The sequence below is a fragment of the Zonotrichia albicollis genome, chromosome 22, assembly GCF_047830755.1.
Source record: "Zonotrichia albicollis isolate bZonAlb1 chromosome 22, bZonAlb1.hap1, whole genome shotgun sequence".
In the NCBI taxonomy this organism is placed as follows: Eukaryota; Metazoa; Chordata; class Aves; order Passeriformes; family Passerellidae; genus Zonotrichia; species Zonotrichia albicollis.
In genome coordinates, this window is record NC_133840.1 from 3,785,705 (window position 1) to 3,812,235 (window position 26,531).

General features: G+C 43.9%; 1 protein-coding gene across 6 annotated transcripts in view; it reads right to left on the reverse strand.

The window, feature by feature from the left end:
- The window catches only part of SPECC1 (sperm antigen with calponin homology and coiled-coil domains 1), an 85,478-nt gene that overhangs the window by 26,905 nt on the left and 32,042 nt on the right, over nucleotides 1–26,531 (reverse strand). For 5 of the 6 annotated variants that reach the window (XM_026797169.2, XM_074557149.1, XM_005493517.4 and 2 more), the window contains 4 exons: nucleotides 5,608–7,166; nucleotides 3,599–3,806; nucleotides 2,902–2,975; nucleotides 2,261–2,439 (listed from right to left, as the gene is read on the reverse strand). In XM_026797169.2, the coding sequence (XP_026652970.2) occupies nucleotides 2,261–2,439; nucleotides 2,902–2,975; nucleotides 3,599–3,806; nucleotides 5,608–7,166 (2,020 nt within the window). Of the gene's footprint in view, nucleotides 1–2,260; nucleotides 2,440–2,901; nucleotides 2,976–3,598; nucleotides 3,807–5,607; nucleotides 7,167–25,174; nucleotides 25,432–26,531 lie in introns of those variants that run through there. The other variant, XM_014271637.3, reaches the window with a different exon arrangement.

Sequence of the window (26,531 nt, forward strand, 5' to 3'; positions counted from 1 at the left end):
TAATCATTATGTAGTTTCACCAGTACTAACTTGGGACATGTTAGCTCCTTTTTCCCTTATTCCATTTGGTTGATGCTTGTCCAACCTCCCCCCCAACATTCTCAGTCATAGAATTAGACATTTAATCTGTGTTAAAGATGCCCTTGGGAGGCTCTTACCTTCATTCAGTTGAACTCTGATGACCTCATCAGGATTTTTTTCTGCAAGTTCTTGGGCTGTTCCTAAACCAAAAATGACTTTTTGTCTGATTAGAAGAACGTAACGGCGAAATCAAACTTGGAGGCAGGAACTCAGGCAGCCACAGGCAAACATTAAAATGGCAGGATGTCGTAGGAGATAAATTGGCTTCAAGATGAATTTATGAGGTGGAGTCTAATGACCCTCAAGAGATGGCTGAGATTTTGCCAAAAACCTTTGAGTAGCAAGCTCTTTGGAAGGTACATTTTCCAATAAGAGCTTAAAAATCAGACAAGAAACTTTCACTAGGGACTGTCAGACATTCAGCTGAGCGTGCAGCTGCTCAGCATTAGCAAACATGAGGAATATTTTATAGGCTGTGTTAAAGTATCATGCTACAAACTGCTTCCACCAGTGCTGAGCACACATCAAAATCTCCACAGGCCCCAGAATCCACTGCTGATTCTGAGCAGTGGCATTGTGAAAGCTGACAAAGTGATGATGAGAATACCCCCAGAACTTCCTGGGTGAAAGAAGCCAAGGTGCTGAGGGAGACAGAGACCTCAGGAATGGGAAAATATCTGGAAGTGTAGAACTGGCTCTCAGCAGGAGCTCTGGCAGCTTCAGGAATTTGTTTCATAGGTCAGTAGAGCTTTAAAGTTGCAGTGTTTAGATGCTGATCCTTGGTGTGTTTAAACAGGGATTTCCATAGGCTTCACTAGGTTCCCCATACCACTCAGTACACACATTTTGACACTCTGAGAGTCAAATTAATTATCCTGACAGATGCAAAATTTGGTTTCATTACCAATCTCAATATTGCCCACTGCAGACAGCACATCTGGCTCCATGACCAAGGCAGTACTCAAAGCAAGCTACACAGAGTGAACATGACACAGAGACAGACATCCATGTGTGTGTGACACAGAGGGAGACACAAAAGCCAAAAGTGACTTCATTAAATACATGTCTGAACAATTCCTCCTGGAACTACAGCTGTATGGATTCTGGAGTTCCAATTTAAAAGGAGCATTTGTAGGAGCTGATCATGTTCCTTATAGATGGAAGAAAAATATTCCAGTTTGCAAATTAGCAGGTCATCTTCTATTCATGTGAAGTACTATCAAATATATCATAAAAGCCAAAATAATACAGAGGGGAAACTATAAGAATATGATTCCCCACCCTCATATAGGAACTCTGCTTTCAACAAGAGAAATTTCATTAAGAACAAATTAGAAATGGAAACAGAGCCCAGAACCTTAAGTACTGTCTGGTAATCATTTTGTCTGAGTACATGGTCTGTAACAGCTTTTCTTTGCATCCACTTGGGACTCTGCTAATGAAACTGGAGCCTAAAAACATTCCTTTATTTTCTGAAAAGAAGTTTTTCTGTTTGTTCAATCCAGGCATTCTGATCCTACACCTCCACAAAAAAGCTCTCCCATGTTTTCAGTCCCACCTACTGTACAGCTGCTGTGGAAACTCCTGAATGGAAACCAGTGAGTAAATAAGTGCAATGTAGAGCTGGACTGTTACTTCACCTGAAAGAAATGACAGCATTCACCCTGTTCTTGTGGCCATTCTGCCAATGGCCATGAATTTACCAGGAGAGAGATTAAAAGGCAAAATCTAGAGGAGTAAAATTAATTTACACATATTTCTGATGAACAGATGACTGCTTGTATTACTTTGTCTTCCTTCATTCACTTCCCTCAGGTTAAGAAGTTGTCTTCTGGAATATCTGTACCCAGCCAATCCTTCCACAGATGGTTTAATACAGCTGCACAATTATAAAGGCATGACCATATTGAGAGCAAAGCTATCAGAAGATATTGACAATTGTTACCACTTAATATTTGCTTATTAAAACCTTCATGGCTTAGTTGACAGAACTAGACTGCCAAAAAGAAAAAGAACAGAAACATCTTAGAATAAGAGACAACAAAATCTGCCAGAAGAGTTACAAACAGAAGAGATGCACATCCAAGCCAGCAGATAGTTACTGACAAAGCACTGTTTGCATGCGTGTTAGCAGGCACACAGAGCAAGTCCTGGCCTTGGGGAATGGAAAACAACCAACCTGTTGCTGCCCTTCACTTCATCCAGCTCCTTCTGCAGTCTGGCACTCTTCTCCTCCTCCTCCTGCAGCTTCCTCTTCACCACACGGAGCTCCTGCTGAGCTTCACACTTAATGTCATTGGCCACAACCACTGCAGTCTGCAGGTCAGCCTGGAAGCGCCTCCACTCCTCTGTGTCCTCCTGCCAATGAGAACCCCAAACTGCTGTGAAAATGCACCCACTCGAGCTGAGCACTGAGTTACTGATCTCTATTGCAGTGATCACAAGCAACCAGGATTTTCTCCCCAATTTTAAGGTGGTGCTGGGTCAAACTGAACACTGGTCTCTTTATGTTACTAAAATTGTCACACATCTCCTTCAGCTGACCATACTCAATCTCAGCCTGGGAGGGAAGAAAAAAGCTGAAAGTTTGTCCTTATTTCTTAGGAGATCTCACTCATTAGAGACTTCACTTGTGGATTTAAACATTGTGTATACCCAGTTATCAAACATCTTTCCACTCCAATATTGCCAAGAAGTCCAAAGTGAAGAGAATGAGGGCTTAAAGGTGCAGAAAACATTTCTGCTCTTGTTCCAGGAAAACACAGTGCCAGTATTGCAATAAAAGCTCAGCTTAGCTTTGTCTTGGAGCTTAAACCTTACCTTCATCTGCTTAGTCAGAGCTTTCAGCTGCCTCTCTGTATCTTGCTTTTGTTCTTCCAGCTTCATTGCTTTACCTAGGAATGATAAAAAACGTGAAAAGTTTGTTAAACAGATAAGGGCAACAGTGAAAGTGAGGGCAGAGCAGCTGATTTGATTTTGCTTCTGGTAATGCCACTAAAATAGACTAAACTGAATTAAGGCGCTGCCAATGATCAGGAATGGAACCAACAGTAGATCTGGTACTCAAATATCTCTAAAATACGTCATTATTTTCAGGTATTAAACCAGACTGAAATTTAAGCAATCCCCCGTGGATTCCCTTGCTCAGCACACACATCCCCGGGGATCACTGATGTGAGGAACAGCCACTGCTTCCACCAGGTGGCAGCTCCTCACCCTCAGCAACCTCGACTTCACTGCTCTTCCCAGGGCTCTGCCCTAAAAGCTCTTTAATAGAAATCCAGAAATTCCAATTCTGGAATGGGTAATACTTCCTTCACTGAAGAATGAGGCTTGGAAACTGCCTCTAATGTCCCATCTACAGCACTCTCTGTTAAAATAGTACTTTTATGCATGAATAGAAGAGAATACCCAAAACTGGAATATTTGCAAAGATCAGATCTCCCCCTCCCTGTTGCAGCCCTAACTGAGCCCCCCACATAAGCTCACTTCAATCCTTTTTTCCAGCTCCACCTACTTTCCAGGTCACTGATGAGCTGGTTATTGTGCAGTTTTATAGCACGATGCTGTTCCACCTGGTCTTCCAACTCAAAAATGGTCTCCTTCAGGTTTTTGATATCTGCTTCATTCTCTGATGTCTTCTCCTGCAGCTTCTGGCTGGTTCTGCTCAGTTGCTCAGCTTGTCTGTCACACATCTCCTTCAGCTGACCATACTCAATCTCAGCCTGGGAGGGAAGAAAAAAGCTGAAAGTTTGTCCTTATTTCTTAGGAGATCTCACTCATTAGAGACTTCACTTGTGGATTTAAACACTGTGTATACCCAGTTTTCAATGAAAATGAAAGTCTCAGGAAGCAGAGATGAGAGATGAATGTCAGTTTTCTTTCCTGGCAATAAACATAATACAAGATGCTGCAAAGGAAAATGACATTTTCTACATGATGACCACAATTCCAAACCAGTCTCTGCAGTTAATGAATGGAGAGGAATTATATTCCCAGAAATCTCCACTTCTATTTCTGTAGAACATTATGAAAGTGATATCACTGCCTTAGGGCCAGGCTGATGATCAGCTCATCCACATTAACAATTTGCTGCTTTTACCATGTGCATTTTCAATGGGCTGTGAAAACACACACAGCAGAGCCAGCTACTGCAGATAAGTGTATTTCTGAATATGGGACATCTGGAATTACTGAAGGGGGAATCTGCTGCACTTCAGTTTGCTGGCTCAGCCCACTGATCAATGCTTCCAGGTTTGGGGGGAGCTCTCTGACTGGAACAAGTTATGGAAAAGGTGCAGGCTGCCAATTCAGTGAGCAGCACTGGCACAGCCCCACTGCAGGGCAGCCTTACAGCAGCCTGTGGTCTTGCTTGGGTGTCACAAACAGCCAATGATTCAAAACAGCTTAATTCGAGGGAAGGGAAGAGTAAAAAGAGGGAAATCTGTGGTTTCTAAACCAAGCAATAAAAAGTTTGGTACAGAGTCTGAGCACTCAGCAGTTTTTCATTTATTCTTCATGACCTGCAGCTCCAGAAAGCACTTGGGAAAAGTGGAGGAAAGCTTCCTCTACTAACTCCATTTGCTGTGGTCACCTACTTTAGCTGAAAGGACATCTGGATTTTCTAAATCACTCAAACCATGGAGGTGCTTTTTGGCAATGCTCTCTTCCCCTGCAGCCAATTTTATCATTCTCCTCATGCTCCCTTCCCCATACAGGAAAGGCTGCACACTTTCACTCCTCCTGCAGCACTGGGACACAATCACTGCTTGTGCTTTATCAACACTTGCTGAACGATGGCTCACGCTGCAGCTCCTCTGAGCAGCCAGGATCACACAGAACACAGGGACACTAACTTGCTTAACCTTGTTTGGAGCAAAGCTGTGAACTCACTAATGAGGTAAATTGTTCTAAAAATATTTTTTTATGTTACTTTACCTATCTCAAAACAGAGAATTTTTTTTTTTCTGTAAAAACATTTGTTTTATGAAAATTATCTCATCTGGAGCTTGACTGTGCTGTGACTTGTTGCTGCCCCTATCAGCTTCCCTGAGCATTAATTCATGTCCTTGTGTTCACATGACCAATGACACCTATACTTCACTGCTAATTAATTGTGATTCATTACGCAGAATTTAATATTCACAGCTAACTATTTATGCCCTTCTCTTCATCTGATTAGCAAGTGATTTCCACTATTTGTTCACACTATATCAAAGTGCTTTTTTATTGATCTGCTCTTTGCTCCAATTCTGACAGGCACAATTCTATTTGCTGAAAGAGTAAATTCTATACAAGGTATTAGGACAAAATAGTTATCAATTTATAAATACAGATATGCCAATAGTTATTTCTGAGAAAATATGGGTAGTGCAGCAGAAATTGAGAAAATATCATATAATCCCAGCTTCTACTAAGAGTTAACCATACAATTTAAATCCTGGAAACTTACAATTAATGTAAAGATCAACCTATTTGTGAAAGGACAGAACCAACCACTTTATTTTAGAGCTGTTCCTGTTTTACCTTAGACAGCAGCCCCTGAATGTGCTTCAGTTCACTGTTTGCCTTCAGCAGCTCTTGTTTCAGCTCAGTGCAAGAGGCTTCGAACTGGGCCTTTTCTGCATGGGCTACTTTGAGCATCTCCTGCACCTCAGAGTTGTCAGAGGTGCAGCCCATCACGTTGATTTCTGCAGCCTTTTGTTTCTCATTCTCCAGCTGAGTTTTGAGAGAGCCATTCTCAATTTTCAGACCTTCCAAGGCAATTTTGCAGTCCTCCAGATTTTTTGTCACTGTGCTGTTGCTCTGCTGTTCCACTTCTAGAAGTTTAAGCAACTTCTCATTTTCTTCTCTCAGGCTTTTTATCACCTGCTGGGCATCCTGATGCTCCCTTTCTAAGCTTCTCAGGCTGCTGGTTAACTGTTGCTGAATGTTGAGCAATTTCTCCCTTTCAAATTGTGCTTTTTCAAGAACTTCTGCACATTTCTGTTCCAGTTCAAGGACCTTCTCCTCTTGAGCTTCATTCTTGGATCGCTCTTGGAGGAGAGTCATGAGCTTCTCATTTTCCTGGCTCAGCTGCTCAGCTCTGTCTCTGTGCTGACGGAAGGAGGTCTCCAGGAGAGCTTTCTCTTCCACCAGCTTCTCATTTTCTGTTGTCAGCTCCTGCACCATTTGCTGCTGATCAGACAGCTCCTGCAAAGTGGCCTGCAGCTCTTCCGCTGTGCTGTGGTGATTCTCCTCCATCTTTTGTATTCTCTCTGTAAGAGATGCCACAGAGAGGTCGCTAATATTGTTTGGAGAACTTCCTGCAGTGGAGCACTTGGAGCCTTTGAAGTGGTTGCTGCTGGCAGATGCTGGCCTGGAAGGCACATCTGCAATGTGCTCGAAGTCAGAGGCATCAGGGGACAGGGAGGCCTTGGTGACATCGCTGCTGGAGGAGCCGGAATTGCGCAGGGCAGCCCCGTTCAGGTGCTGCCTGTGCTCCTCTGCCTCACCCCTGGACACACTCTTGGATGGGCTTCCAAAACTGGACTCTTGGGTGGTTGGGGTTGGGAGGCTGCTGTCGCCTCCACTGCTTGTGGTTGTGTCTGAGAGAGGGGAGTTCTCCAGGTAAAGCAATTTCTCTTTCAAAGCACGGTTTTCTTCTCCCAGGCTAGCAAGCTCTTTTTGGAAAGTCCTGTTTTTCTCCTGAAGGGTTCTTATTAATGGATCTATGTCAACAGGTGATACTGTTTCTAAATTTTGGTTGGAAGCCCCCATTCCTTCAGCATTGAGTGACCCTTTCTCTTTGCATTTCTTCAACTCACAACGAAGTTTGGTAATTTCCGAATCTTTCGTCTTTGCTTCTGCCAGGAGCTCTTTAACCTGAGATTCCAGAACAGCCTTGTCACCAGCTTCATTCTCTTGCTTGGACTTGCTGGTGGGGCGCACGTGTTTGGTGGGAGTTGGTGCAGCAGAAGAGGTGGGGCTGGGCTGTGTTTTCCTGGGGTTGGCCTGAGCTCGCAGCACAGCTCTCTCCCTGGACACGGACGAGGACAATTCCCGGGGCGCCGGGATCCCCGTGCGCTTCGCAGCCGAAACCGCTCCTTGAGGAACGAGGGATGGAGGAATTTGGAGTTAGTGCATGGAGAAAACAAGTTTCACAACAACAATGCTGGAATCTAGAGCAGCCCTGGGAAAAAACACCTGAGTGTTTGAATAGGTTTAGTCATGACTGACTGTGTGGATTCATGTTTCAAAGGCTTGTATTATTCTGCATTTCTTCCTTTCCCATCCCCTGCAAAGGAACACAGCCTGGTAAACTTTTCCCCAGTGTGGTAATATAATATGTAAATGCTGCAATACGTGAGCCACAACCCCTATTAACTGTACTGATGTAAAGATATAAGGATATTAATTATTCAAAAGTAAAAGTTCTTCACACTACTGTAAAATAGTGTAAATGCTGCATCTAATCTTAATGTAAAATGCTGGATCTAATCCTAATAATTTCTGAGGAAACGTTCGGTAACTTAAGAAAAGATAAAAATGTATTTTTATCACACATAAAACTATTTGCATTATACTCTATTTAAGCAGATCATCACAAAAGAAGAACTGAAACACTTATGCTAAGTACAGATTCAGTGAAATATAAAACTCTTCTGGCACTTCCAACACTAAGACAATTGTGTGGCTCCAGCTTCTTGCAGAGATGGATGAGAGATTTTCCATGTTCTAAATTCCCATCCTCTTATGGAAGAAGAGCAAAAGAAGCTTAGAGAGTTGATGCTGTTCTGTTCAGTTGTTGGTTGGGTTTTTTCCCCACCAACCAACAATGCAAAGCATTATGAGACTACAAGGGAAATGAAGTTTATGAGTTGCTGATTTTCATCTTTCAAAGCTCTCTTGAAATACAGGACCCCAGGCACTGAAGAAACAATAAGAGCCATCTGAACCATGGAAGTTGTAACAAGCTGGTTAAAGAAAAGAAGCTGGTTCAAAGGGCAGGTATGACATGGCACTGTAACTGAAACACTGTGAACTTAAGAAAATCCTGCTGAAAATTCAGGACCTTATTCAAAAGGAAAAGCCCGAAAGTACAGGACCACGAAGTGTGGGGATAGGGCACAATGAGGAGATGTTGTCCAATGTAGCCACATAAACAGGATGCAAGAATGAGTTATGCAAACAGAAAGGGCCAGAGCCAGTGTTTGCAATAAAAACAACTTCCAGAAGGACTCTGGGGGGAAATCCTAGAATGAATTCCATCTCCCCACATTTGGGAGGCTCTTTGCTGACACACATGTGCAGCATCCACAGAAAATCAAAGAGCATTAGGAGCAAAGGGGAGCAGACTCCCTTCCTTACCCAGCAACCTCATCACCCTCCCACAGCAGAGCAGGCCACGGAAGGGTTAACATTAACACCACCCCGTTTGCTCAGCATCTCTTTTGAAGAATGCACTGGGTTTATAAAGCCCACACAAACAGGAGCCCCTCCTCTCCCCCCAAACACACACACTCTGCAGCAGCAGCAGCACAATAAACACCCCAGACAAAGAGCAGCTGAAGAAAAGCCCCCTGAAGCCGGCGCAGCGCTGGCAGGAGAGCACAGAGCGCCTCTGTCACGGCAGGGGCACGGTGAGGCCAGACACAAAGGCTCCAGTGTTTTTGGGAAGAGATACAGGGACAGCCAGGCCCACACAGCTTCATTCAGTCACCTACAGCTGGAGGGGACAGCACAGCTCCAGGGTCTCCGGTGGAAAGCAGAGCTGGGAATTCTCCTTGTCAGAGCCCCGGCTCATGGATCATCCCATTCCCAACCACCAGGACCTGGCACCCATAAAACCTACTCAGAGGGAGCTCAGCACATGAGCAAAGCTGCTGGTGTCCATGCAGCCAGCACGAGGAGATGAAGGACAGGAGGGAAAGTGAAAGGACCATGATGTGATGTGACTGCCAGCAGAGAAATCCCAGCTCAGCACAGCCCCTCCCTGCTCAGACACAGGCACAGGTGAACCCCAGGTGGGAAACATTTGAATGCATCCTGACCATTGAGAAGAACAAATGTCCTTCTCAGTTTTCATCCAAGCTGCAACCATACTACAGTTTTATGATTTAAAATCCACATGAAAAATAATCAGAGATGTCCTTGAATGGAGCCTAAGGGGTGATTTAAGGCCTTCTGTGTGTCTTGGGCTTTTATTCAATCTGAAAGGGTTTTCTACCTTTCACACAAAATTTTATGACAAAATCAAGTGCTCTGAAAAACTTTTTTAATGCCCAAACCAGTTCAATAACATGACTGTCAACTGTTCAGTACATGACTAAGCAGTATTCCATAAATAGTGGGTGGTATTCTGTACATTGCAATAAATAATGAGGCAATTACACATTAGTACAAATTGCTTGGCACTGAGGAAACCACCTTTTCCTAGGAGATGTGCTGCACCTGTAGTGATGCCAGCATGTTTCTAATCACCACCAGATGACAACTGCAACATGATCCTGAGCAGTGGAAGACATATACATGAGGATAACAATTAATGATATTTAACTGGGATTATCTGTACTCCACCAGCTTGCCAACCTGTGCAGGCTTTGAGCTTACCCAATGTGCCTCCTGTGTTTTGCAAGACTCCACGCTCTGCTGACTCGTTCTGTCATAAATCACAAGGCATTTGCTATCCATCAATAACCATTAACCAACTTGGTTTTTTTAACACAGAAAGACTTACATACTTTCCTCATTCCACTCCCCAGAGGCACCACGCTAAAAAGTCACAAGGAGCCTCCAAAACAAAAGTTCTAAGTGCATATGTTGATCACAAAACACCAAATCAAGTATAAACACCACTTTAAAGCCTATTTTATGGGCAAGCCCCCTGTGAATGACCTTGGAATTGAGCAGAGCAGTGGTTGCCAATGAGTGCCAAGCCACAGCCCGAGGCTCCAGAGGCAGGAGCTGCACTGAGGGTGTGCAAGTCCCCCTGGTGACCGGGTTGAGTGGCCCCCAGTCTGTGATGGGCTGTGGGACTCTCCAGACAGACACGTGCCTCCCACTGCTGCACCCAACACAGCCCTGATTTCTGCTGCTGCTTTCAGGGGCAGGAATCACACACAAGTTCAGTGCCTGGCCAGTGCTGCTGGTTTTGAGCAGGGGACAGAAAAACACCCAGCCCTGAATCTCAGCAGAGGTCACCTCACACTGTGCTCCTCACCTGGGTGCCCAGTCAGAACTTCTCCATTTTCAGTCGTGAGGCATTAACCCATGACAATACACAGAGCTTATAATGCCCCAAGTGCTTTAAAATTACCAGCTATTTAACTCAAATCCTCTAAAACACATAATTAAATTTAAGCTACAGGACAGGGAAGCAGAGAGAAATGAGACACCTCACCCAAGGTCACACTAAATCAGGATCAGGACCAGGGTTTGTACCCTGCTGTGCAGCTTTCCATGCACCACTTGCTGCCAGGGAGCACTCCCTGACTTCCCACCGGTGTCAAAAGCCAAAGTATCACTTTAATGAGATAAAAGTTGACCCCTTGAGATGATCTTTTGGCTTTTTAATCCCATTCTCAACACAACTACAATGTTTCTCACAGAAGCATCAGGATTACTGCTCAGTTTTTTCCACATCATGATCCATTTCTGATCTGAGCTCTCAGCAGCTTCCACAGGGACATCCATAACCAGGAGAAAATGGACTATGGAATGGAGGAAAACATTTCCCAATCCTCCAAGGTGAGGCACACAGGATTGTTGCTCAGAGGTAACATCCAATGTAATTACAGTGCTAGCAGGGTAAGGGGAAGTAGAAGCAAACATTTTACCAGTCACAGGGAGACACATGTGACATTATGGAATGAAGATTCAATACATTTATCTGGTTTTACATTTCATGTGCTCTGAGATAACACATATCACCGCAGTAAAGCACTAGCCTTGAATTTACATTTATTTTACTTGACCCTTAATTATACTACCAGTTCAAACACCTGCTTCCCCAGTCCCAGAGCAGAGGAATAATCTCACTTGGGAAGTGACAGCATTTGACTACTAAACACCTTTGAAAATGTTCTAATTTCTGCCTTGAATCTATTTTATAGAACTGGAGTCAATACAAAATTATTTGCCTCTGGCTTTTGTCCCATTTGTGTCCCCACAACCTGCCCTTTTCTTAATCCTCCCCTCCATCAACATATTAATAACCCAAAGGTTAATGCCATGGCCTTCTGCTGTTCCACAGTGGAGTTAACAGGGAATGTTCCATTTACTACCTTATTCCTCGATTTTAATCCTGTCATCTCTTAAGCAAACAACAATAAAAACACATTGTTTCCTTCAACATATTCAAAATTCCACGTCAGTAATTCACTGTTCCATGGTTGCAGTAGGTACCAAGCCTCCTGCACCATGGATGTAATTTAAGCACTGATCACCCACAAAGCATTTCAGTCATGTAAGGCTAAAGCACGGAGACAGATGCAGCTTTGGTGTGATGTTTTGAAACAATGGATACCTTATTTGAATTGCAAGGGCAGGATAACGAACAAGAACTAAAAGAAAGCTATTCATAGCACGCTGCAATGTTCCAGTCATACATTTCAGAAAGGCAAACTGTTGCCTGCAGACAAGTTTGTCCTCTCACGAGGGATGGTAAAGCTCTCTCATTCCAGCTCCTGCTTTTGCAACAGATCAGCAATTTCGCTGTCCCGTGTCTGTCATCCCTAAATCCTCCTCAGAAAGGACAGTGCAACAAGAGATTACAAAAAGAAATTAAGGACTAACTACTCAAAGCCTCCCTGGAAGCAGAAGACAGAGGTGGCTCTGTCATTCTGGAATTCTGTCCTCACATGCCAGGATGTTTTAATAAAATTTCCCATCTGAACAGAACTCCTGAGCCTCAGATAGAAAAGGTTCCTTGAGGGAAAGGTCAGTATAAATCAAATGGGCTGGAAGCATTTAGCACCATGGCTGAGTAAAGGGAATATTAACAGCCCACACTTGTACACCAAATAAAAAGAATTATTAAACCACCCCACACAATTTTACTGTGCTCTAGCACTTGTGGTTTAGCTGAAATATGTCCTTCTTATCAATTCTGGCTTTCAGCTCATCCTCTGGCTGTGACTTCAGAGAGCCCTTCCTGAGGCTTTGCCAGGATGTGCTGAGGATCCAGAGCAGCACCAGGAACACACAGCAACAGCCAGGCAAGGCAGGCAGGTACCCTGGGAAAGGTCCTGGCTCCACTCTCAGTTTCTCAGTAAAACAAACCTGCCTCACAGGAGCATCTTCATTTCACCTGGTTTATGACACCAAAACACAGCTGCCTAGTGCCATTCCAGATGACCTTTAGGTATTTTTAAAATACCTTCACTGCACTCCAAGGTTTGGCAGCACCTGTAGGAGACTTGTCCCTTGCTCCAGAGGCAGACAGAGGAACTGGGATGTCTGAAGACACCTGAAGTGCCACCAGACATTGAACTGAACAGTCAGACTTTCTTCACAGATATACAAACAATGTTAGAAGGCAGATAAGAGCAGCTTTTTTTTTTTACGTTCAGAATTCCTCCAGCACCCTAGTAACCACCTTTAGCTAATTTCCAGCTACACAATGAATGCTTTAACACAATGGATTAATATGGGATTCATGACATCATCAATGTGAATTTAGTCACAGCCAAGTCACAAAAGATGGCATTAGCTTGGAGTCACCAACCACACTCTGGGCTGACTCACTGTGATAAACCAGCACATGTTACAGGGAGCCTGGACGTGTTCTCTGACTTCTTTTGTCAACTCAGAGTAAAGTTTTAAAGAACCTAATTAACTTGGTGCTCAAAATCCATTTTTCAAAAGCAAATAAGCCACTAAGACCTCAAGGCTTAAGTGAAAGCCCAGGGGAGTTGGCAGATCCCTTTCACCCTGTCCCAGCATTGATCCTGAGATTGATCCTGAGACTGGTTAAGAGCCAGTGAGGGATGTCCTTGGGGAAATGGAGGCTGTACAGCACAGAGGAAGGATTGCTGTATACTTGACTCCTTTAAAGTACTTTTTCATTAAAAGGTTTCAGTACACATCTGTTTCATTGAATCACCCTATTTTTTCCTGCCTTTCCCCCCCTCCTTTGTTTAAAGCAAATGAAACAGTTAAAAAACAACTTCCCTGCTGACCAGAGATCTTCTGATATCCAAATTAACAGGAAGCACACTGACACATTTCACAGTGGCATGAGGAAAGGCAAACATTGAGAAGTAGAGCAGATAGAACAGCATCCTTTACCTGCACTGCTGGGCTACATCATCCAACACCTACAGAGACAAAATCCCTGCACATTCTGCCCCACTGCTTAATCCCCCTATCCCTAAACCTCTGGGAACGGTAGGACAGCTTGGTAACAAATACTGAAGGGATGCACACAAGTACATCAAGCCATGAGGAAGATTTGAATCTTCTTGAGAGCTGAAATGTGAGTGGGACTGGATGCAAAAGGCTGGAATTTCAAAGAGATGCAGGGGGCAAGAGACACCACCCAGCACTTACTGATATTTTCAAAACAGCTTGAGCTGATTAAAACTTCATATTTGAGAGTGAAATGGCTGAAACGTCTGCTCCACCACCAGCTTAGGCAAAAGTCAGGATAAAGAATGGCACTATTGTACTGTGCAAAGTATCATGGCTTGATCTGCTTGGTACACAAAGGGAATGAGCTGAAGGGGTCCCATTATTCCATAACAACAGCACTGGATACTCCTTTGAATAACTCTCAAAAACTCAGAGGAGCACACCACTTTCCATCTCCTCCAGGGTAGTCCTAGAGAAAGACAGTGCTCTCTGCTACCTGCTCTTTATGCAGCAGCAAACAAAGCAAAGCAAGGCTTGGCCAGTCGTGGCTTTTCTGAATTAATCAGTCTGTTTGCAGAGCGTTAGTCACAGAGCCAACACCTTCACAGGCCAGCACCTCCTTGGGAAGGTTCATTTGTACTCCACCTAGCTTTTCAAAAACACAAGGAGATGGCTCCAGAACAACAAATGTGGTTTTGATAATCCAGCATTAATTAAATATTGAAGCTTCAGCTCCAATAAGGCCTTTTACTCACTTAGCAAATGCAGACTAGGAGTAATTAAAACATTAGCTTTTTTCCTGAATCATTTAATGGCCTGTTGGACTGTCTGGCCTCCCTGATTGCACTGTCTGTGGAACAGGCACAATATGCAACAGGAGGAAAGAGCTAAAAGGCTTAATGCAAAGATTTTCATCTATGTAATCATGGTGGAGAGCGTAGGAAAGCAACTCAGGTACTAATATTTGAGATGGAGGATAAGAGTAAGACCAAAGAGAAATAAAAATTACAAAGTACTAGGGAACAACAGATGTCTGTACTGAAAAAGCTACACTAGAAAAGAAAAAGCAGCAACAAGCATCTTGATCTGAGTAATTCCTAATTTAAGACTAGAGACCTCTGACATTTGAGCTGACTACTTGGTAAAGATTGGCTGATTTTTTTTGTTAGAAATACTAGTCTAGAGATCTAGAGTGCAAAAAGCACCCAAGAAAAAGCACTTTTGGTAATTTAAAGACAAAGCCATGACACAACTACTTGCCAGTGGTTTAAATCTGCAGATCAACTATTGGTAGGACATTCTTTCCAAGGGTGGCCACCACCAGAGACTCTCCCAAGGCAGGAATGTAACCCAATAGTAGAGATGACCTTATAGTTGAACATCACCATTTAGTTCAAATTTTAGCATCTAAACAAGTACTAAGAATCCAGAAAAGGTCCCAGTAAGTTTTATAGTGGTTTTAAAAGAGAAAAATGTCTGCTGCACAATTAAGGAATGATCACACACATTTTATTTTCAGCTTGTTGGATTCCCCTGATCAATAGCTCTGTCATTTTTTCCTTGCAGAGAAAGTCACATTTAATTCTTTCAGAAAAGTGTTAAAATGAAAACAGAAAAAGATCAACTCTAGTCAGTATCTGGTGGTTCCAAGCTCAGCACAGCCACAAGAACTGAATTTCAATTTCACTTTGTCACATCTCAATTCTATTACAGTGGAAACAAGGTCGCATTCAGAAGGTAAATGAGAGGAGATCTGATCAAAACCCTGTTCACAAAAGTCTCATTGTGAATTTCAGCTGACTTTTTCTGCTCTTTATGGGCCTGTTCACAGACAATTCCTCTCTGAATAACAGCAAGAGTAGTTAAAATCTCTTTACCCTGAGCGACTTGCCAGTAACCAACAAAAGAGTCCCTCTGAACATTTCTGATGCCGTTTACTTGAGTCTCCTGAAAGTTTTTAAGCTGAAAATGAAAACTCAAGCTTGGATATCCCTGTTTTGAGTTAAAGTACAGAAATACAAAAGCAGTGCAGGTTCTACTGTAAGAGGCCACGTTTCCTCCCAGAGATCCATCAGAAAAGTGAATTGGCTGAGCTGAGGGACAAGAACTGCTCTGTGCGTGCCCAGCCTTTGCTGCCACAAACACAAACTTCTCTTTCTGATCTGCTCAAGAGTCAAGGAGCACCCAAGGGGCTCCACTGCTCCATGAGGCACCAAGAGAATCACGAGGTGCTGCTGTGCTCACCCCAAAATGAGGGACACAAATCCCATGGAATTACCAACACCAGTGGGCAAAAACACAAATGGAATCTACCCCCGAGCTGCTTTGGATTTCTGGAGTACCCAGCAACCTGGCATAACAAACACTGAGCCATCCAAAGCAAATGTTCAGGGAAATTCTATATCCTGCACTTGCTGGAATATCCCTATGGTAAACTCAACACTACTTTTTTTGGAGCTGTTAATACCACTGGGCCTGCCAAAAACTTCAGTCACCTCCAAGTTATACCCCTTGTCTAACCCCCACAAAAGAATGAGTAAAACCTTCAATTAATGTGTAGCACTATCTCAAAATTAATCTGGTGAAAGTTACAGAAATGGAGAATTCTCCCTTTTTAAAATGAAGTACCCCTACTTGCTGCTTTTAATGCGTATTTGTAATTTCCACAACCATCATAGCTCATTATTTAAAAAAATACATAATTTTTATATTCCTTAAGGGGGACTTGACTCTATGTACCTGTGACATAAGCACCGAAATTATTGGGATTTCTGTGTACTATGACACTTCCTGATTTTGTTTGTTCTGGAACATTTCCTGCCTATGCACCTGTAAAAACAAGATAGGATCAGGTATAATCATCTCATATCTACAGCTAAATCAATTTTAAGCCAAACTCTATTCTGGTAGTTTTTTAGACAACTGTTAAAAAAGAAAATCCATAAATATCAATTTTTCTGTGAAGAGGGACAAAATCACTGGTGTTTCACTGAAACAAAGGATTTTTTGTTTGATATGGTTGGTAAGACTGGAGTTTCCTTTGTTTTCCTACCTGTTAGATCTGAGGCTTCTGCTTTCCAGAAGGTTTTTATAACAAATGTTGTGGGGAACATCCTTGGAGTTAATAACACATCCCCCAGAATGTGGTGCTCAGAAAAAGGAGGGATTTTCTTGAAGTTAAAGCAGAGAAATAATTTTTCAATTCTTATGGCTGTACTAGGAATATTCCTGAGATAAATGACCATTGGCTACACTAAGAATCCCAGGGTTTTCCTTGATTCTAGCTTGCAGACAAGGAGAGAATTCTCCTCAGCTCAGGAAGCAGCTTCCAGCTAATCTAGCCCAGAAGTCCTTCACTCAGCCATTGCTGGGTTAACATGGTGATAAAACAGCTGTTCTTTCATTTCTGGAAAATACAATTATAACGGATAAAATACCAGTGCTGAGTGTTTTGAGAAGTACAGGAAATTAAAAAGCAAACAAAACTAACCAGCCCTAAATCCAACCATGCCAACTCACTTAGCAGTGCTGTCAGTACTTGTGCTCCTCCATGCACAGTGGTTGTCACAACTGAATGTGATCTGTGGCTCCAGTTCATGAAGGACTTTCCTAAAACCTCCTGGACCAAGAATCCAGCGGGAAGGAACAGTGAGAACCCTGCTCCTGCTCCTTCCAGACATGTCAGGTGCTGTGGATCCCTCTGACCATCAAAATCTGGTATTTCTCCACAAGCACAAAGGATAACCAAACATTGTAAGAGGGGAAATGTTTAATATCCAACACTTTCACAACAATCAGATAATTTACTCAGCCTGTTTAATTGTTCAGGAAACCATGCTATGGACTGAACCTGGAACTGACAGAGATACCTGCATGGGGTTTCATCACCCTTCTCCTTTGTAAAGGATGCTCTAATTCCTTGTCCTTCCCATTCAGCAGAGCCATCACAGAGGAAAAGCAGCTGAAAATGCCTCTCTCCAAGCAGTGGGGTCAGGAATCCATGATCCCAACCCTCCAGCTCAGGAATGCTGCCCCACACTCGGCCAAAAGAACTTCTGTCCTCATGAATTCCCAAACCCTGCTAATCCAGAAAGACAGGGGGGAAAGGGATCACAAATGGAAACATGAAAGGAGGTTCCTTTTCCTTCCCTCAATGGGCAGAACTTAAAAGCCAGAAGCTTATTTTTAAAATTGTTTGCTTAATGCTTAATAACCAGTTTGCATTGCACTGGTGTTACAATTGCCTTTTGTTTACTGAAATGTGATGGCCACATAATAAACCCAGTTTTATTGTCATTTCCAGCCTGCTTCTGTGAGGGGGTGGGGAAAGGACTCCAGTTTAGTCTCCACAGCTCATCCAGAGCTTTAGCTGAGCCCAGCACAGAGCTAAGAACAGCCAATCCTGGGAGCTGGGCTGAAATCATCAGAATATCAACACAGGATGAGACACATCAGGAAAAGAAATGAGACACAAGGGGAGAGGAGAAAGCTCATAACATAATGAGATATTTATCTATAAAACACTGCCCACTTCAAAGCGGGAAGAGCTTGAACTCCTTGGTTTAAAAAAAAAGAGCTTTTAATTAAAAGATCAGTCAAAGATTTTCCACAGTCAAGCAGCCTCAAAGAAACTATCTGTGGAGGAGGCTGAGGGTAATTCTTAACATGATTAGTCCATTCTTCAAACTCAACAAGGTTTTATGAAAGCATTTCTCAAGACCTAGAAGAGAAGGATTGTGGAAATATCCTCAGCCCCTCAAAGAGAGGCTCTTCCCTTCTGACTCCTCCATCCTGATCAGCTTTTGCCCTGAAAAGCCTTGAAAAACATATTTAGAGCTCTGTGCCTCTCACTTTGTGGCAAAATATAATTTTAGGACCCATGGCTTCGGGTTAAGCAAAGTTACTGCCATGGACTTTAGGAGGCCTGGCTTGAAATATTTCTGTGCATTGCTCTAGCCAGCTGAAAACTGAGGCTGTGTGAGCACCCAGCCTTCATTAGACAGAGGACTAAAAGCCTTTGAAGGTTTAAATGAACTGCACCACTTTTCTGGAACACTCTTTCCATCCAAGGAATGTTTCCAGACTGGGATGGACATGACACCACCACCTTCTCCCCTCCCAGCATTACAGCTAACACCACAGGCTCTGGGGAACAAGACTTTGAACCACTTCCCTTTGGTCAAAGAATTTTAAATGCTTTTTCTTTTCTGAAAAAAATCCTCGGAATTTTGACAATTTAGCCTTAAATAAGAAAAAAATGCAAGGTTTTCCAGAGGCTGCAATTTAGCAACTATTTCACATTATTGCAGAGACAACACCAGAGCTATTGCACTCTGAGGGAGCTTTCCCAGCAGAGAATTACCAGTCCTGGAATGACTCCTGTTCATGGAACCTCATCCCCTCTTACCAGCTGTTAATTATGACTAATGAACCTCATGCTGAGGTGGTTCTGTTCTGCACAAGCACAGGGAATTACCTCTGTTTTATTTCAGGAATCATAAGCATTTTTGTCTATGAGAAGAAGTATTCTGTTATACTTTTGAAGGTCTTTCCTGTATTGCAGAGAACTCAGTTCCTGCCAATAAATTTATCATTATCCACACCCTTGTGGAAACAACTCCTATAAAAGGGATTATATGAACGTAATTATTTGATATCACAAGGATTTCTACATCTTCAGTATAAATGCTGCAATGGCAAAATGCAGGAGAACTTTAGGGTGTGAAAAATACAAAAGAATATCCTCCAGATGCAGGGAAGAAGCCACCTTTGCATTCTGCACATTTCAGAGTAATTAAAACAGATTTCTATCCTTAGTACAGGATGGGATTTCTTAATTCAGTTGGGGAAGAAAGAAAAGTCATCCAACGTAAGTAAAATGTGTCAGAGGATTAACTGCACCCTGCCCCTAAAGCCACTTTCATTCCATACATTAAGAAATATGATTTCATAAATATGGTAAAATTCTTATTGCCTGAGTAGCAATGATTTTTAACACTTAGCACCAAAGCATCCATCAGGGCAGGAATGTGAGAGGAACAGAACTCTGCTCATGGGATGTGGACACATTTCCCTTGCTCCTAACATTTTTCCTAAGCAACTGAATAAATTCCACCCAAGATACAAAACCTACAGAGCTGGTAACAAATGGAAAATATATGTCCTTATTTCAGCCAACACATCCCTTACACATGCTCAGAACTAAACCCTGAAAACTCATGTCAGCCCTTTGCTTTCCCAAGAGTGCATTTTTCCAGTGATGAATATGAAATTTGCCTGTAAGAACTTCAAATGTAAATTTTGCTGCTGATAAAAATACAGAGCTTGTTAGCTGTGTGCTCCAGAGCCTGATGAGAAGGGCAGAAGCTGCAGCTCTGATGTAATTTACAGCCTGACAGAACCAACCCATGAGCACCCAGCACACAAGGGCAGAGTGCTCTGCCTCAGAACATGCAATCCATACCTATTGATGCTTGTGGAAAAACAATTCATGAAATATAATAGATGGAACATTCCAAAGAGATCTGTGAACACAAGCCTGCTTTGGATTACAGGAAGAAAAGAGTTGATGCATGGAAAATCTAACAGTGTCTATTACCATCATCATAGATCTCAGTTTTAGATCATCTTCAATCATCATGCTGAAATTGCTTGGAGATGGGAAAGTAATAGAAAATAATGAAAATAGCAATATTTGTCTATCTTCTACTGTCAGTCTGTGAGAATCACAGAAAAATCAAATTAAATTCTCCTCAAGCAGTGCAGTACAAACAAAATCAGAGAAGTACTCTTGCCTCAGTTTTAGAATCTCATGTTGTTTTGAAAGCTACATTCCCTGTGGAAATCAGATTTTATGAAGAGTAAATTAGTAAAATTGGGGAGGAATTGAAAAGAGAAAAAAATAAGACAGATTACTTTGCTGAAATGCTGGTAGAACACAGGACTGCTTCCAAATAAATCCCTCAGTACCTCCAGGGCTCTGGCAGCTCTCAGTGGGAAGAACAAGGGGCAATACATGCTCAGGTTTCTTTGGCCAGCTTTACAACTTCAAGATCTTGAGGAGCCAAACATATCCCAAAGAAAAAGAAGTAAACTTCTCTTTCTCCAAGGCCAGCATGATTCCTTTCTCCTTCCACCCTTTTCCCTCTTTCAGGTAATTTAATGCTGTGTCAGAGCCACAGCCATCTCCTGGCTGTTCCCTTGTCACTCTGCAGCTGTCAAGCACATTAACTAAACTAATGAAACAATCATCAAGAAAATTAGCTTTTACATTTATTATCATGTTAGATCTATCACTGGTAGGTCCTAAATCACCACCAGCAGTGGGGCAAAAACACAATGCAGGGCTCTGGACCCACAGGACAAGTTCTTGCTGACCAGCTCATTCAACAGGATTCCCAGAAACTCCCTCCTTTATCCAAAAATGGCTTTGTTTTGCTGATGGAAATTAATCTGACACAAAATGCATAAACCACATCCTGCTGCCTGCCATGCCCTAAAAGTTCTTCTTGTAAAAGCTGTCCATGGAGAAAGCACTCCCACTCAGACATCCTCCCAGGCAGGGCAGAAAAGTGCTGGGAAGGCCCTGTTGTGTAGGAGAGCTTATTGATGATCTTTTGCACTAATTTAGCTCTCATTAGCCCTTCAACTTAGAATCAGGGGACCTCAGATTATCACTGAGCAGTGCCTCAGGTAATTCCAGAGGTAAGTTACTCACACTCATGACTAAATTCCTCTGGAAGGCCACTCCAGACTGTGGCAGTGGCTGCTCCCATTTCACTGCTCTGGGAGCAGAGGGGACACTGCCACTGGTGATGTGTCTGTCAGTCCTCCTGAAATGATTTCATCATGTCAGCCCTGTCAAGTCACCTCACGAGACCCACCAACAGAGCTGGCCCTCACTGGCCTTGAAGAAAAGCTGAAGTCAAGTAAAAATTACTCTCCAGGGGGAAATAAAGTTCTTCAATACCAGTTTAATCAGCAGTGTGTTACTACTCTGAAAAATGAGAGCATTTGCAAACCCCCCATGCAAGAATGACTTGTGGGAGGAAGAGGTGACTAAGGAATTAAACTATCCAGTGGAGAGCAAATTGTGGTTTGTTGGCTCCACTGGGAACAAAAGGTCTGTGGCTGGCTGCCCGAGCTGCAAGAGGACATGACTTGCAGTCGGTATTTCCATGAAAGCTGTTATGTGATTCATTAGCTTTGCTGGCCCCTCTCCCCTCCCTCCCTTCCCCCCACACCATCATTAAACTCATCTGGTCTCTCGAGCTCTTGCTTGGCAGAAATGGTGTTCTGAGATCCAGCAGAGTTAAAATGAACGGCTCCCATGTTTGGGAGAAACAGGAGGGAGACTAAAGAAACAAGGAACAGAAACAAGGAACAGAAATGACAAGAACGTGTATTCCTACAAAAGCATTTATCTTGAAAGTCTCCTATGTTTTACACTGAAAAATCCCTTCCTCAAACTCAAATGAAGCCACGCCTGAGCCAGGACAGAACAGACATAAGAAAACAGATCAATACTGACTCAGTGCACGCACTGACACTTGATATTCTCATCCAAGCCATGTAAGCATGTTTTACAAATAAACACAATCCCAAAAAAAGCCTAACCCTTGGACAACCCCACCCGTCACCTTGTTCCAACAAGAGAAGTTAACATTTCCCATTCCAGCGATTCTTTTTTGTGGGTATTGAGTTTTTGTGGGTATTGAGTCATTTTTTTCCACCTCTTCCCAAAGATATTCATCATCCATCACCTGCAGATGTTTGGAGGATAAACAACCCCCCCATCACCGTGTCAACCAGTGTCAAAGAACATCAGTGCTCCTGTTCAGAATAACAGGAGGCCTCCCTGTTTCCAAGGCAAAGTATGTTTGAAAAGCTTTCTCCCAACAAATACTGTGCACTGGATAATTCTGGATTCTTCCATAGCTCCCAGGAAATGTTCCAGCTATTCCGCAGGTGCTCAGGCCTCTGTTTGTATACACTGTTTCCTTTAGCTTGGGCAGTCAGTTTCAAAAGCAGAAAACTGATTCTGCTGACAAAGTGCTGCAATATTCACTCGCCTTTCACATAATTTTCTGTACTATTTTATAGGTGTTTCCATTCTAAAACCTCCACTTGCCTAAAAAATATGAATATTCAGAGCACTGGGGAAACCAGTGACTTGCAAGGAGCAGAGTTTTGGCAGAGAAGTGATGCAAACTTGGGTCACTCACCTCAAAGTTCTCACAAATGATTGTAAAAGCTGTTTAAAGTAAGTTTTAAATTAGAAGCTAGGAAAAGCCTATAGAATTTAATGTTATTACAAGCAATCCTCTCAAATCCTTGTTAGACACTCTTAGGAAGATGGGGATTAATTTGAGATGATACTGGGCTGTTAGGGTCTTGTGTTCTGTTCCAAACATTCCCATCAGACACCAGCACTGGATTCTTTTCCTGTCTTCTCCTCACCACAGTCCCTTGCCCTGTCAGTCCCAGTTCTTTGATATTCCTGCATTAATGTGTTAACCTTCAACTGCTCAGCTTGGAGGCAATAATTTCCTTCCTGTTCCTGGACAGCACTGAACAGCCCACCCAGAATTTACACTTAATAGGAAAAGACATTAAGGTACATAATACTCTTGTAAATATGTGAAAATCAGTATTTTACTTGAAATGACAACCTATATCATAACAGGATCAGATTTTTAAAGGTTTCAGTGCCCACTGACACCAAGAGCAGGAACAGAGCTGCCCCCAGCACCCCAAGATGGGAAGTTTGGGGTGAAAGACTTAGAGATGAGCCATAAGATGTCCATAAAGTTTCCTAAGAAGGTAGACAAGGTAACCCTGAATGTCGTGCTCAGGGAACAGTCAAATGGGCTGTCTGTCACTAAAGCTGGCTCATGAGCTAGATCAATAAAGAAACCCAGTCCTGGGGTTTAGTCTGGTTGCTCCAAACACAAGCTTACAAGTACCACAGTTGTTCAAGTTGTTGGTGCTCCTGAATGAGAGCTGAGCTAAGTTCACTCAAGCAGAAACAGAACTCAGAGATACTACAAGTATCACTTTCTGATGTGAGAAGCAGGTTTTGCATCCAGCTGTCAAAAACACAAACTCTGAGCTCCAAAGCCAGAGCTCTCACACACAATAAGGACTACGTTGTCAGATTTTTTTCTTTTTGTCAGCAGGAATGTTCCTGACTCTTTTTCATGGTTAAACATTGAGTTTTGAAAACACAGTTCAATACAAAACACTGGTTTTCAGCTTTACTCATACCTTTTGTACAGTGAGGACTTTCAAACAAGACCTAGTACAGCCTACACTTAAAAACTGAAAATAGTTTAAAAACTGCTTAGGTGCAACACAAGCATAACTCTTTCCTCTTCAATAAAAAAATAAATCAAGAGAAAACAAAGGATGAAAGAGATTTTTCAAACCCACAAGGGGTCTGAACACTCATTTATCATCTGTGTTAACAGCAATAAGCTGTTCAAAATGGCCCTGCAAAATCAGAGTCCGTTTGCTCCAGCTGATCAGAAGTCAGCAGTGTGTCTCCCCGGGCCATTATCCAGCTCTCCCTTAGTTTATTATCAGTACAACCCCTCTTAAATAACACTTTTAGCTCCAGCAAAACTTCGCTGGCTGGCAGCGGCCAGAGGATTTCAGGGGCTGGGGATGTCGGCAGCCACATTCTCCAGCCTAAAGTTTAGCTTTCCCTTAGGGCAGCATTTCTTCTGGTGACTGGGCACTGGCAGCTTTTGTGTTCTTCATTAGCCCGGTGATTACCATAGTGCTAGAGAGTTCTCACTACACCTCGCCGCTGTTCCAGCACTCGCTGGCAGATCTGTCGTGAGATCCCCGAGCAGCAATGCAGAGATCAGGTACATTTGTGTTTGCTCTTAGAACAATACCTACATATCGACCCGAAGTCATAGAAACCCCTGCTCAAGCAATAACAACTTTAATGGGATTTTGTGAATGAAATTCCCATGGCAACAGCAAGAAACAGAGTGCTAGGAAATACAACTGATTGTGGTTTTATGTGTGTTAGAGGGTTCTAAATTTGGAAAGAAACTGAGAAATCAGCAGCAGAGAATAGTGGACCTCCGGGTTTCCCCCCTCACTCAGCATTTGAGGAACAAGCAAAATAAATCAGAAAGGGAGCGAAGCAGCTCTACGGCATCAGGAACAAATTAGCAGCGGTTCTGGTGTACGGTGCAGACATTTGGCACACGGGAATGCGATCTACCTGATACCAGCTCTCAGCTTTCTATGAAATCTGCTCCTGATTAACATGCAGAGCACTACACTTCTGAAAGGACAATGGTGGGAGACCTTCCACAAAGGCATCATTTTAAATTCTAAGGCCTGGAAAATTTCAGGCCTCAGGCCACGAACAATGGTGAAGGCTAACACAGCCAAGCTGCAGATCCTGACAAGTTCTATGCACATCACTACATTGGCTTTGGAACTTTTTAGCTGCATCATGCAGACCATGCCAAGAAAAAGAAAAAAATCTGTCAGCGAACAGGGTTCCACCCTTGCAGGCATTCTGCTCCAAAGGATTCCTTTCAGAAAAGCTCCCGTGAGGACGGTGCTGTGATCTCAGGTATGGAACGCCAATAAAGCGCATCTACAAGGCAAACAGCAGCAGTGTCCCCGGCAGGTTGGAAGCCACCGGCATTTGCTGTGACAACAGCCCCGAGCCGCCTCAGCCCCCGAGAACAAAACGCCATCCCCGCGGTGCCGCCGCCCCGCCGCCCGCACACACCTTGCTCGTGCTCCTCCGCCCTGCCCGGCTGGTTCCCCATCTCCTCCGGCCGCCCGGCTCCTCCCGAGCCCCCTCAGGCCGCCGCAGCCCCGCTCATGCCCGGTGCGGGCGCGGAGCCGCCTCTGGCCGTGCCCGGCTCAGGCAGCCCCGGCGGGGAGCGCGTCCCGAGCTGCTGCTGGCGGCCGAGCCGCGCTGCGGCCCCGCCGAGGCGGCTGCGGCGCCGCCTCCTCCCTCAGCCGGCCCCGCTCCGGGCCGGGCTGGGCGGCAGCGAGCGGGGCAGCGCCGGGGGACACCCAGCGGCCGCCGGGGGAGCTGCAGCTCCGGCCGGGCCGCGGCTCCGGGAGGGAGAGATGCTGGAGCACCGCCTCGATGCTCCCCCAGCACCCGCCTCGATGCTCCCCGGCACCCGCCTCGATGCTCCCCCAGCACCCGCCTCGATGCTCCCCGGCACCGCCTGGAGCGGAGCCTCCCTGTCCTGGATCAGCCGTGGCGGAAAGGGGAACACCATGGAGCCCGTCCCGTATCGGTGTTTCTAAGCGAAACGCGGCTGAGGGTGAAGGAGGGCAGAGGGACCCTCAGCAGAGACCTGAGGAGCCACATGTCTCCAAAGCAAAGCCAACATTAATTTTTAGCCAGTTCCACCATGCTTAGCATGGAGCAAACAAAGCCTGCCCACAGATCTAAGTACACTGCTGAGCACAGCACTGACATGTCTGGGCAAGGGCAGCTCCAAACTGTCATAAAAATGAGAGGACCCAATTTCAGAGATGCTCAGCATCTCGTGAAAACAGAGATACCCAAGGGATGCTGAAATGGAGACCAGGCTCCTCTGAAAACCTGACCGTGGTTGTGAGCATGAGCCCTTTCTGACAAGTCCCATCCATCAGATCTGCTCTGATATCCTCTGGGGCTATTCCTGGGTCAGCCAAACACCCCCAGCTGCTCTCAGCCTCCACTGGTGCTGAGAACAGCACAGCAGGCTCACATCCCTATTATATTAAACAATATACAGCATTCAATGAATACCATTGAAATCTATTTCTCTTTATTGATGTAAGGATGTGGTATTTTATACCTAAAAGTCTATTACAGTGATTTCCAATTTTCCCCTTACGCCAATAAAACAACAATCAAACCTGACAGCCACTAGCACATCTAGACCTGCAGCCACAAACAGGAGCAGATTTCACACCATATCTCTATCATCAATAATTTTGCCTGTGACTGGCACTGCAAGAGCAGCTGCATAGGACAGGCTCACCAACACCACATCTTTCCAAAAAATCAAGATGCTCCACACTCATGGAGCCCTGATGTACATGGGAAACAAGGATACTGAATGACTCCAGTGATCAGT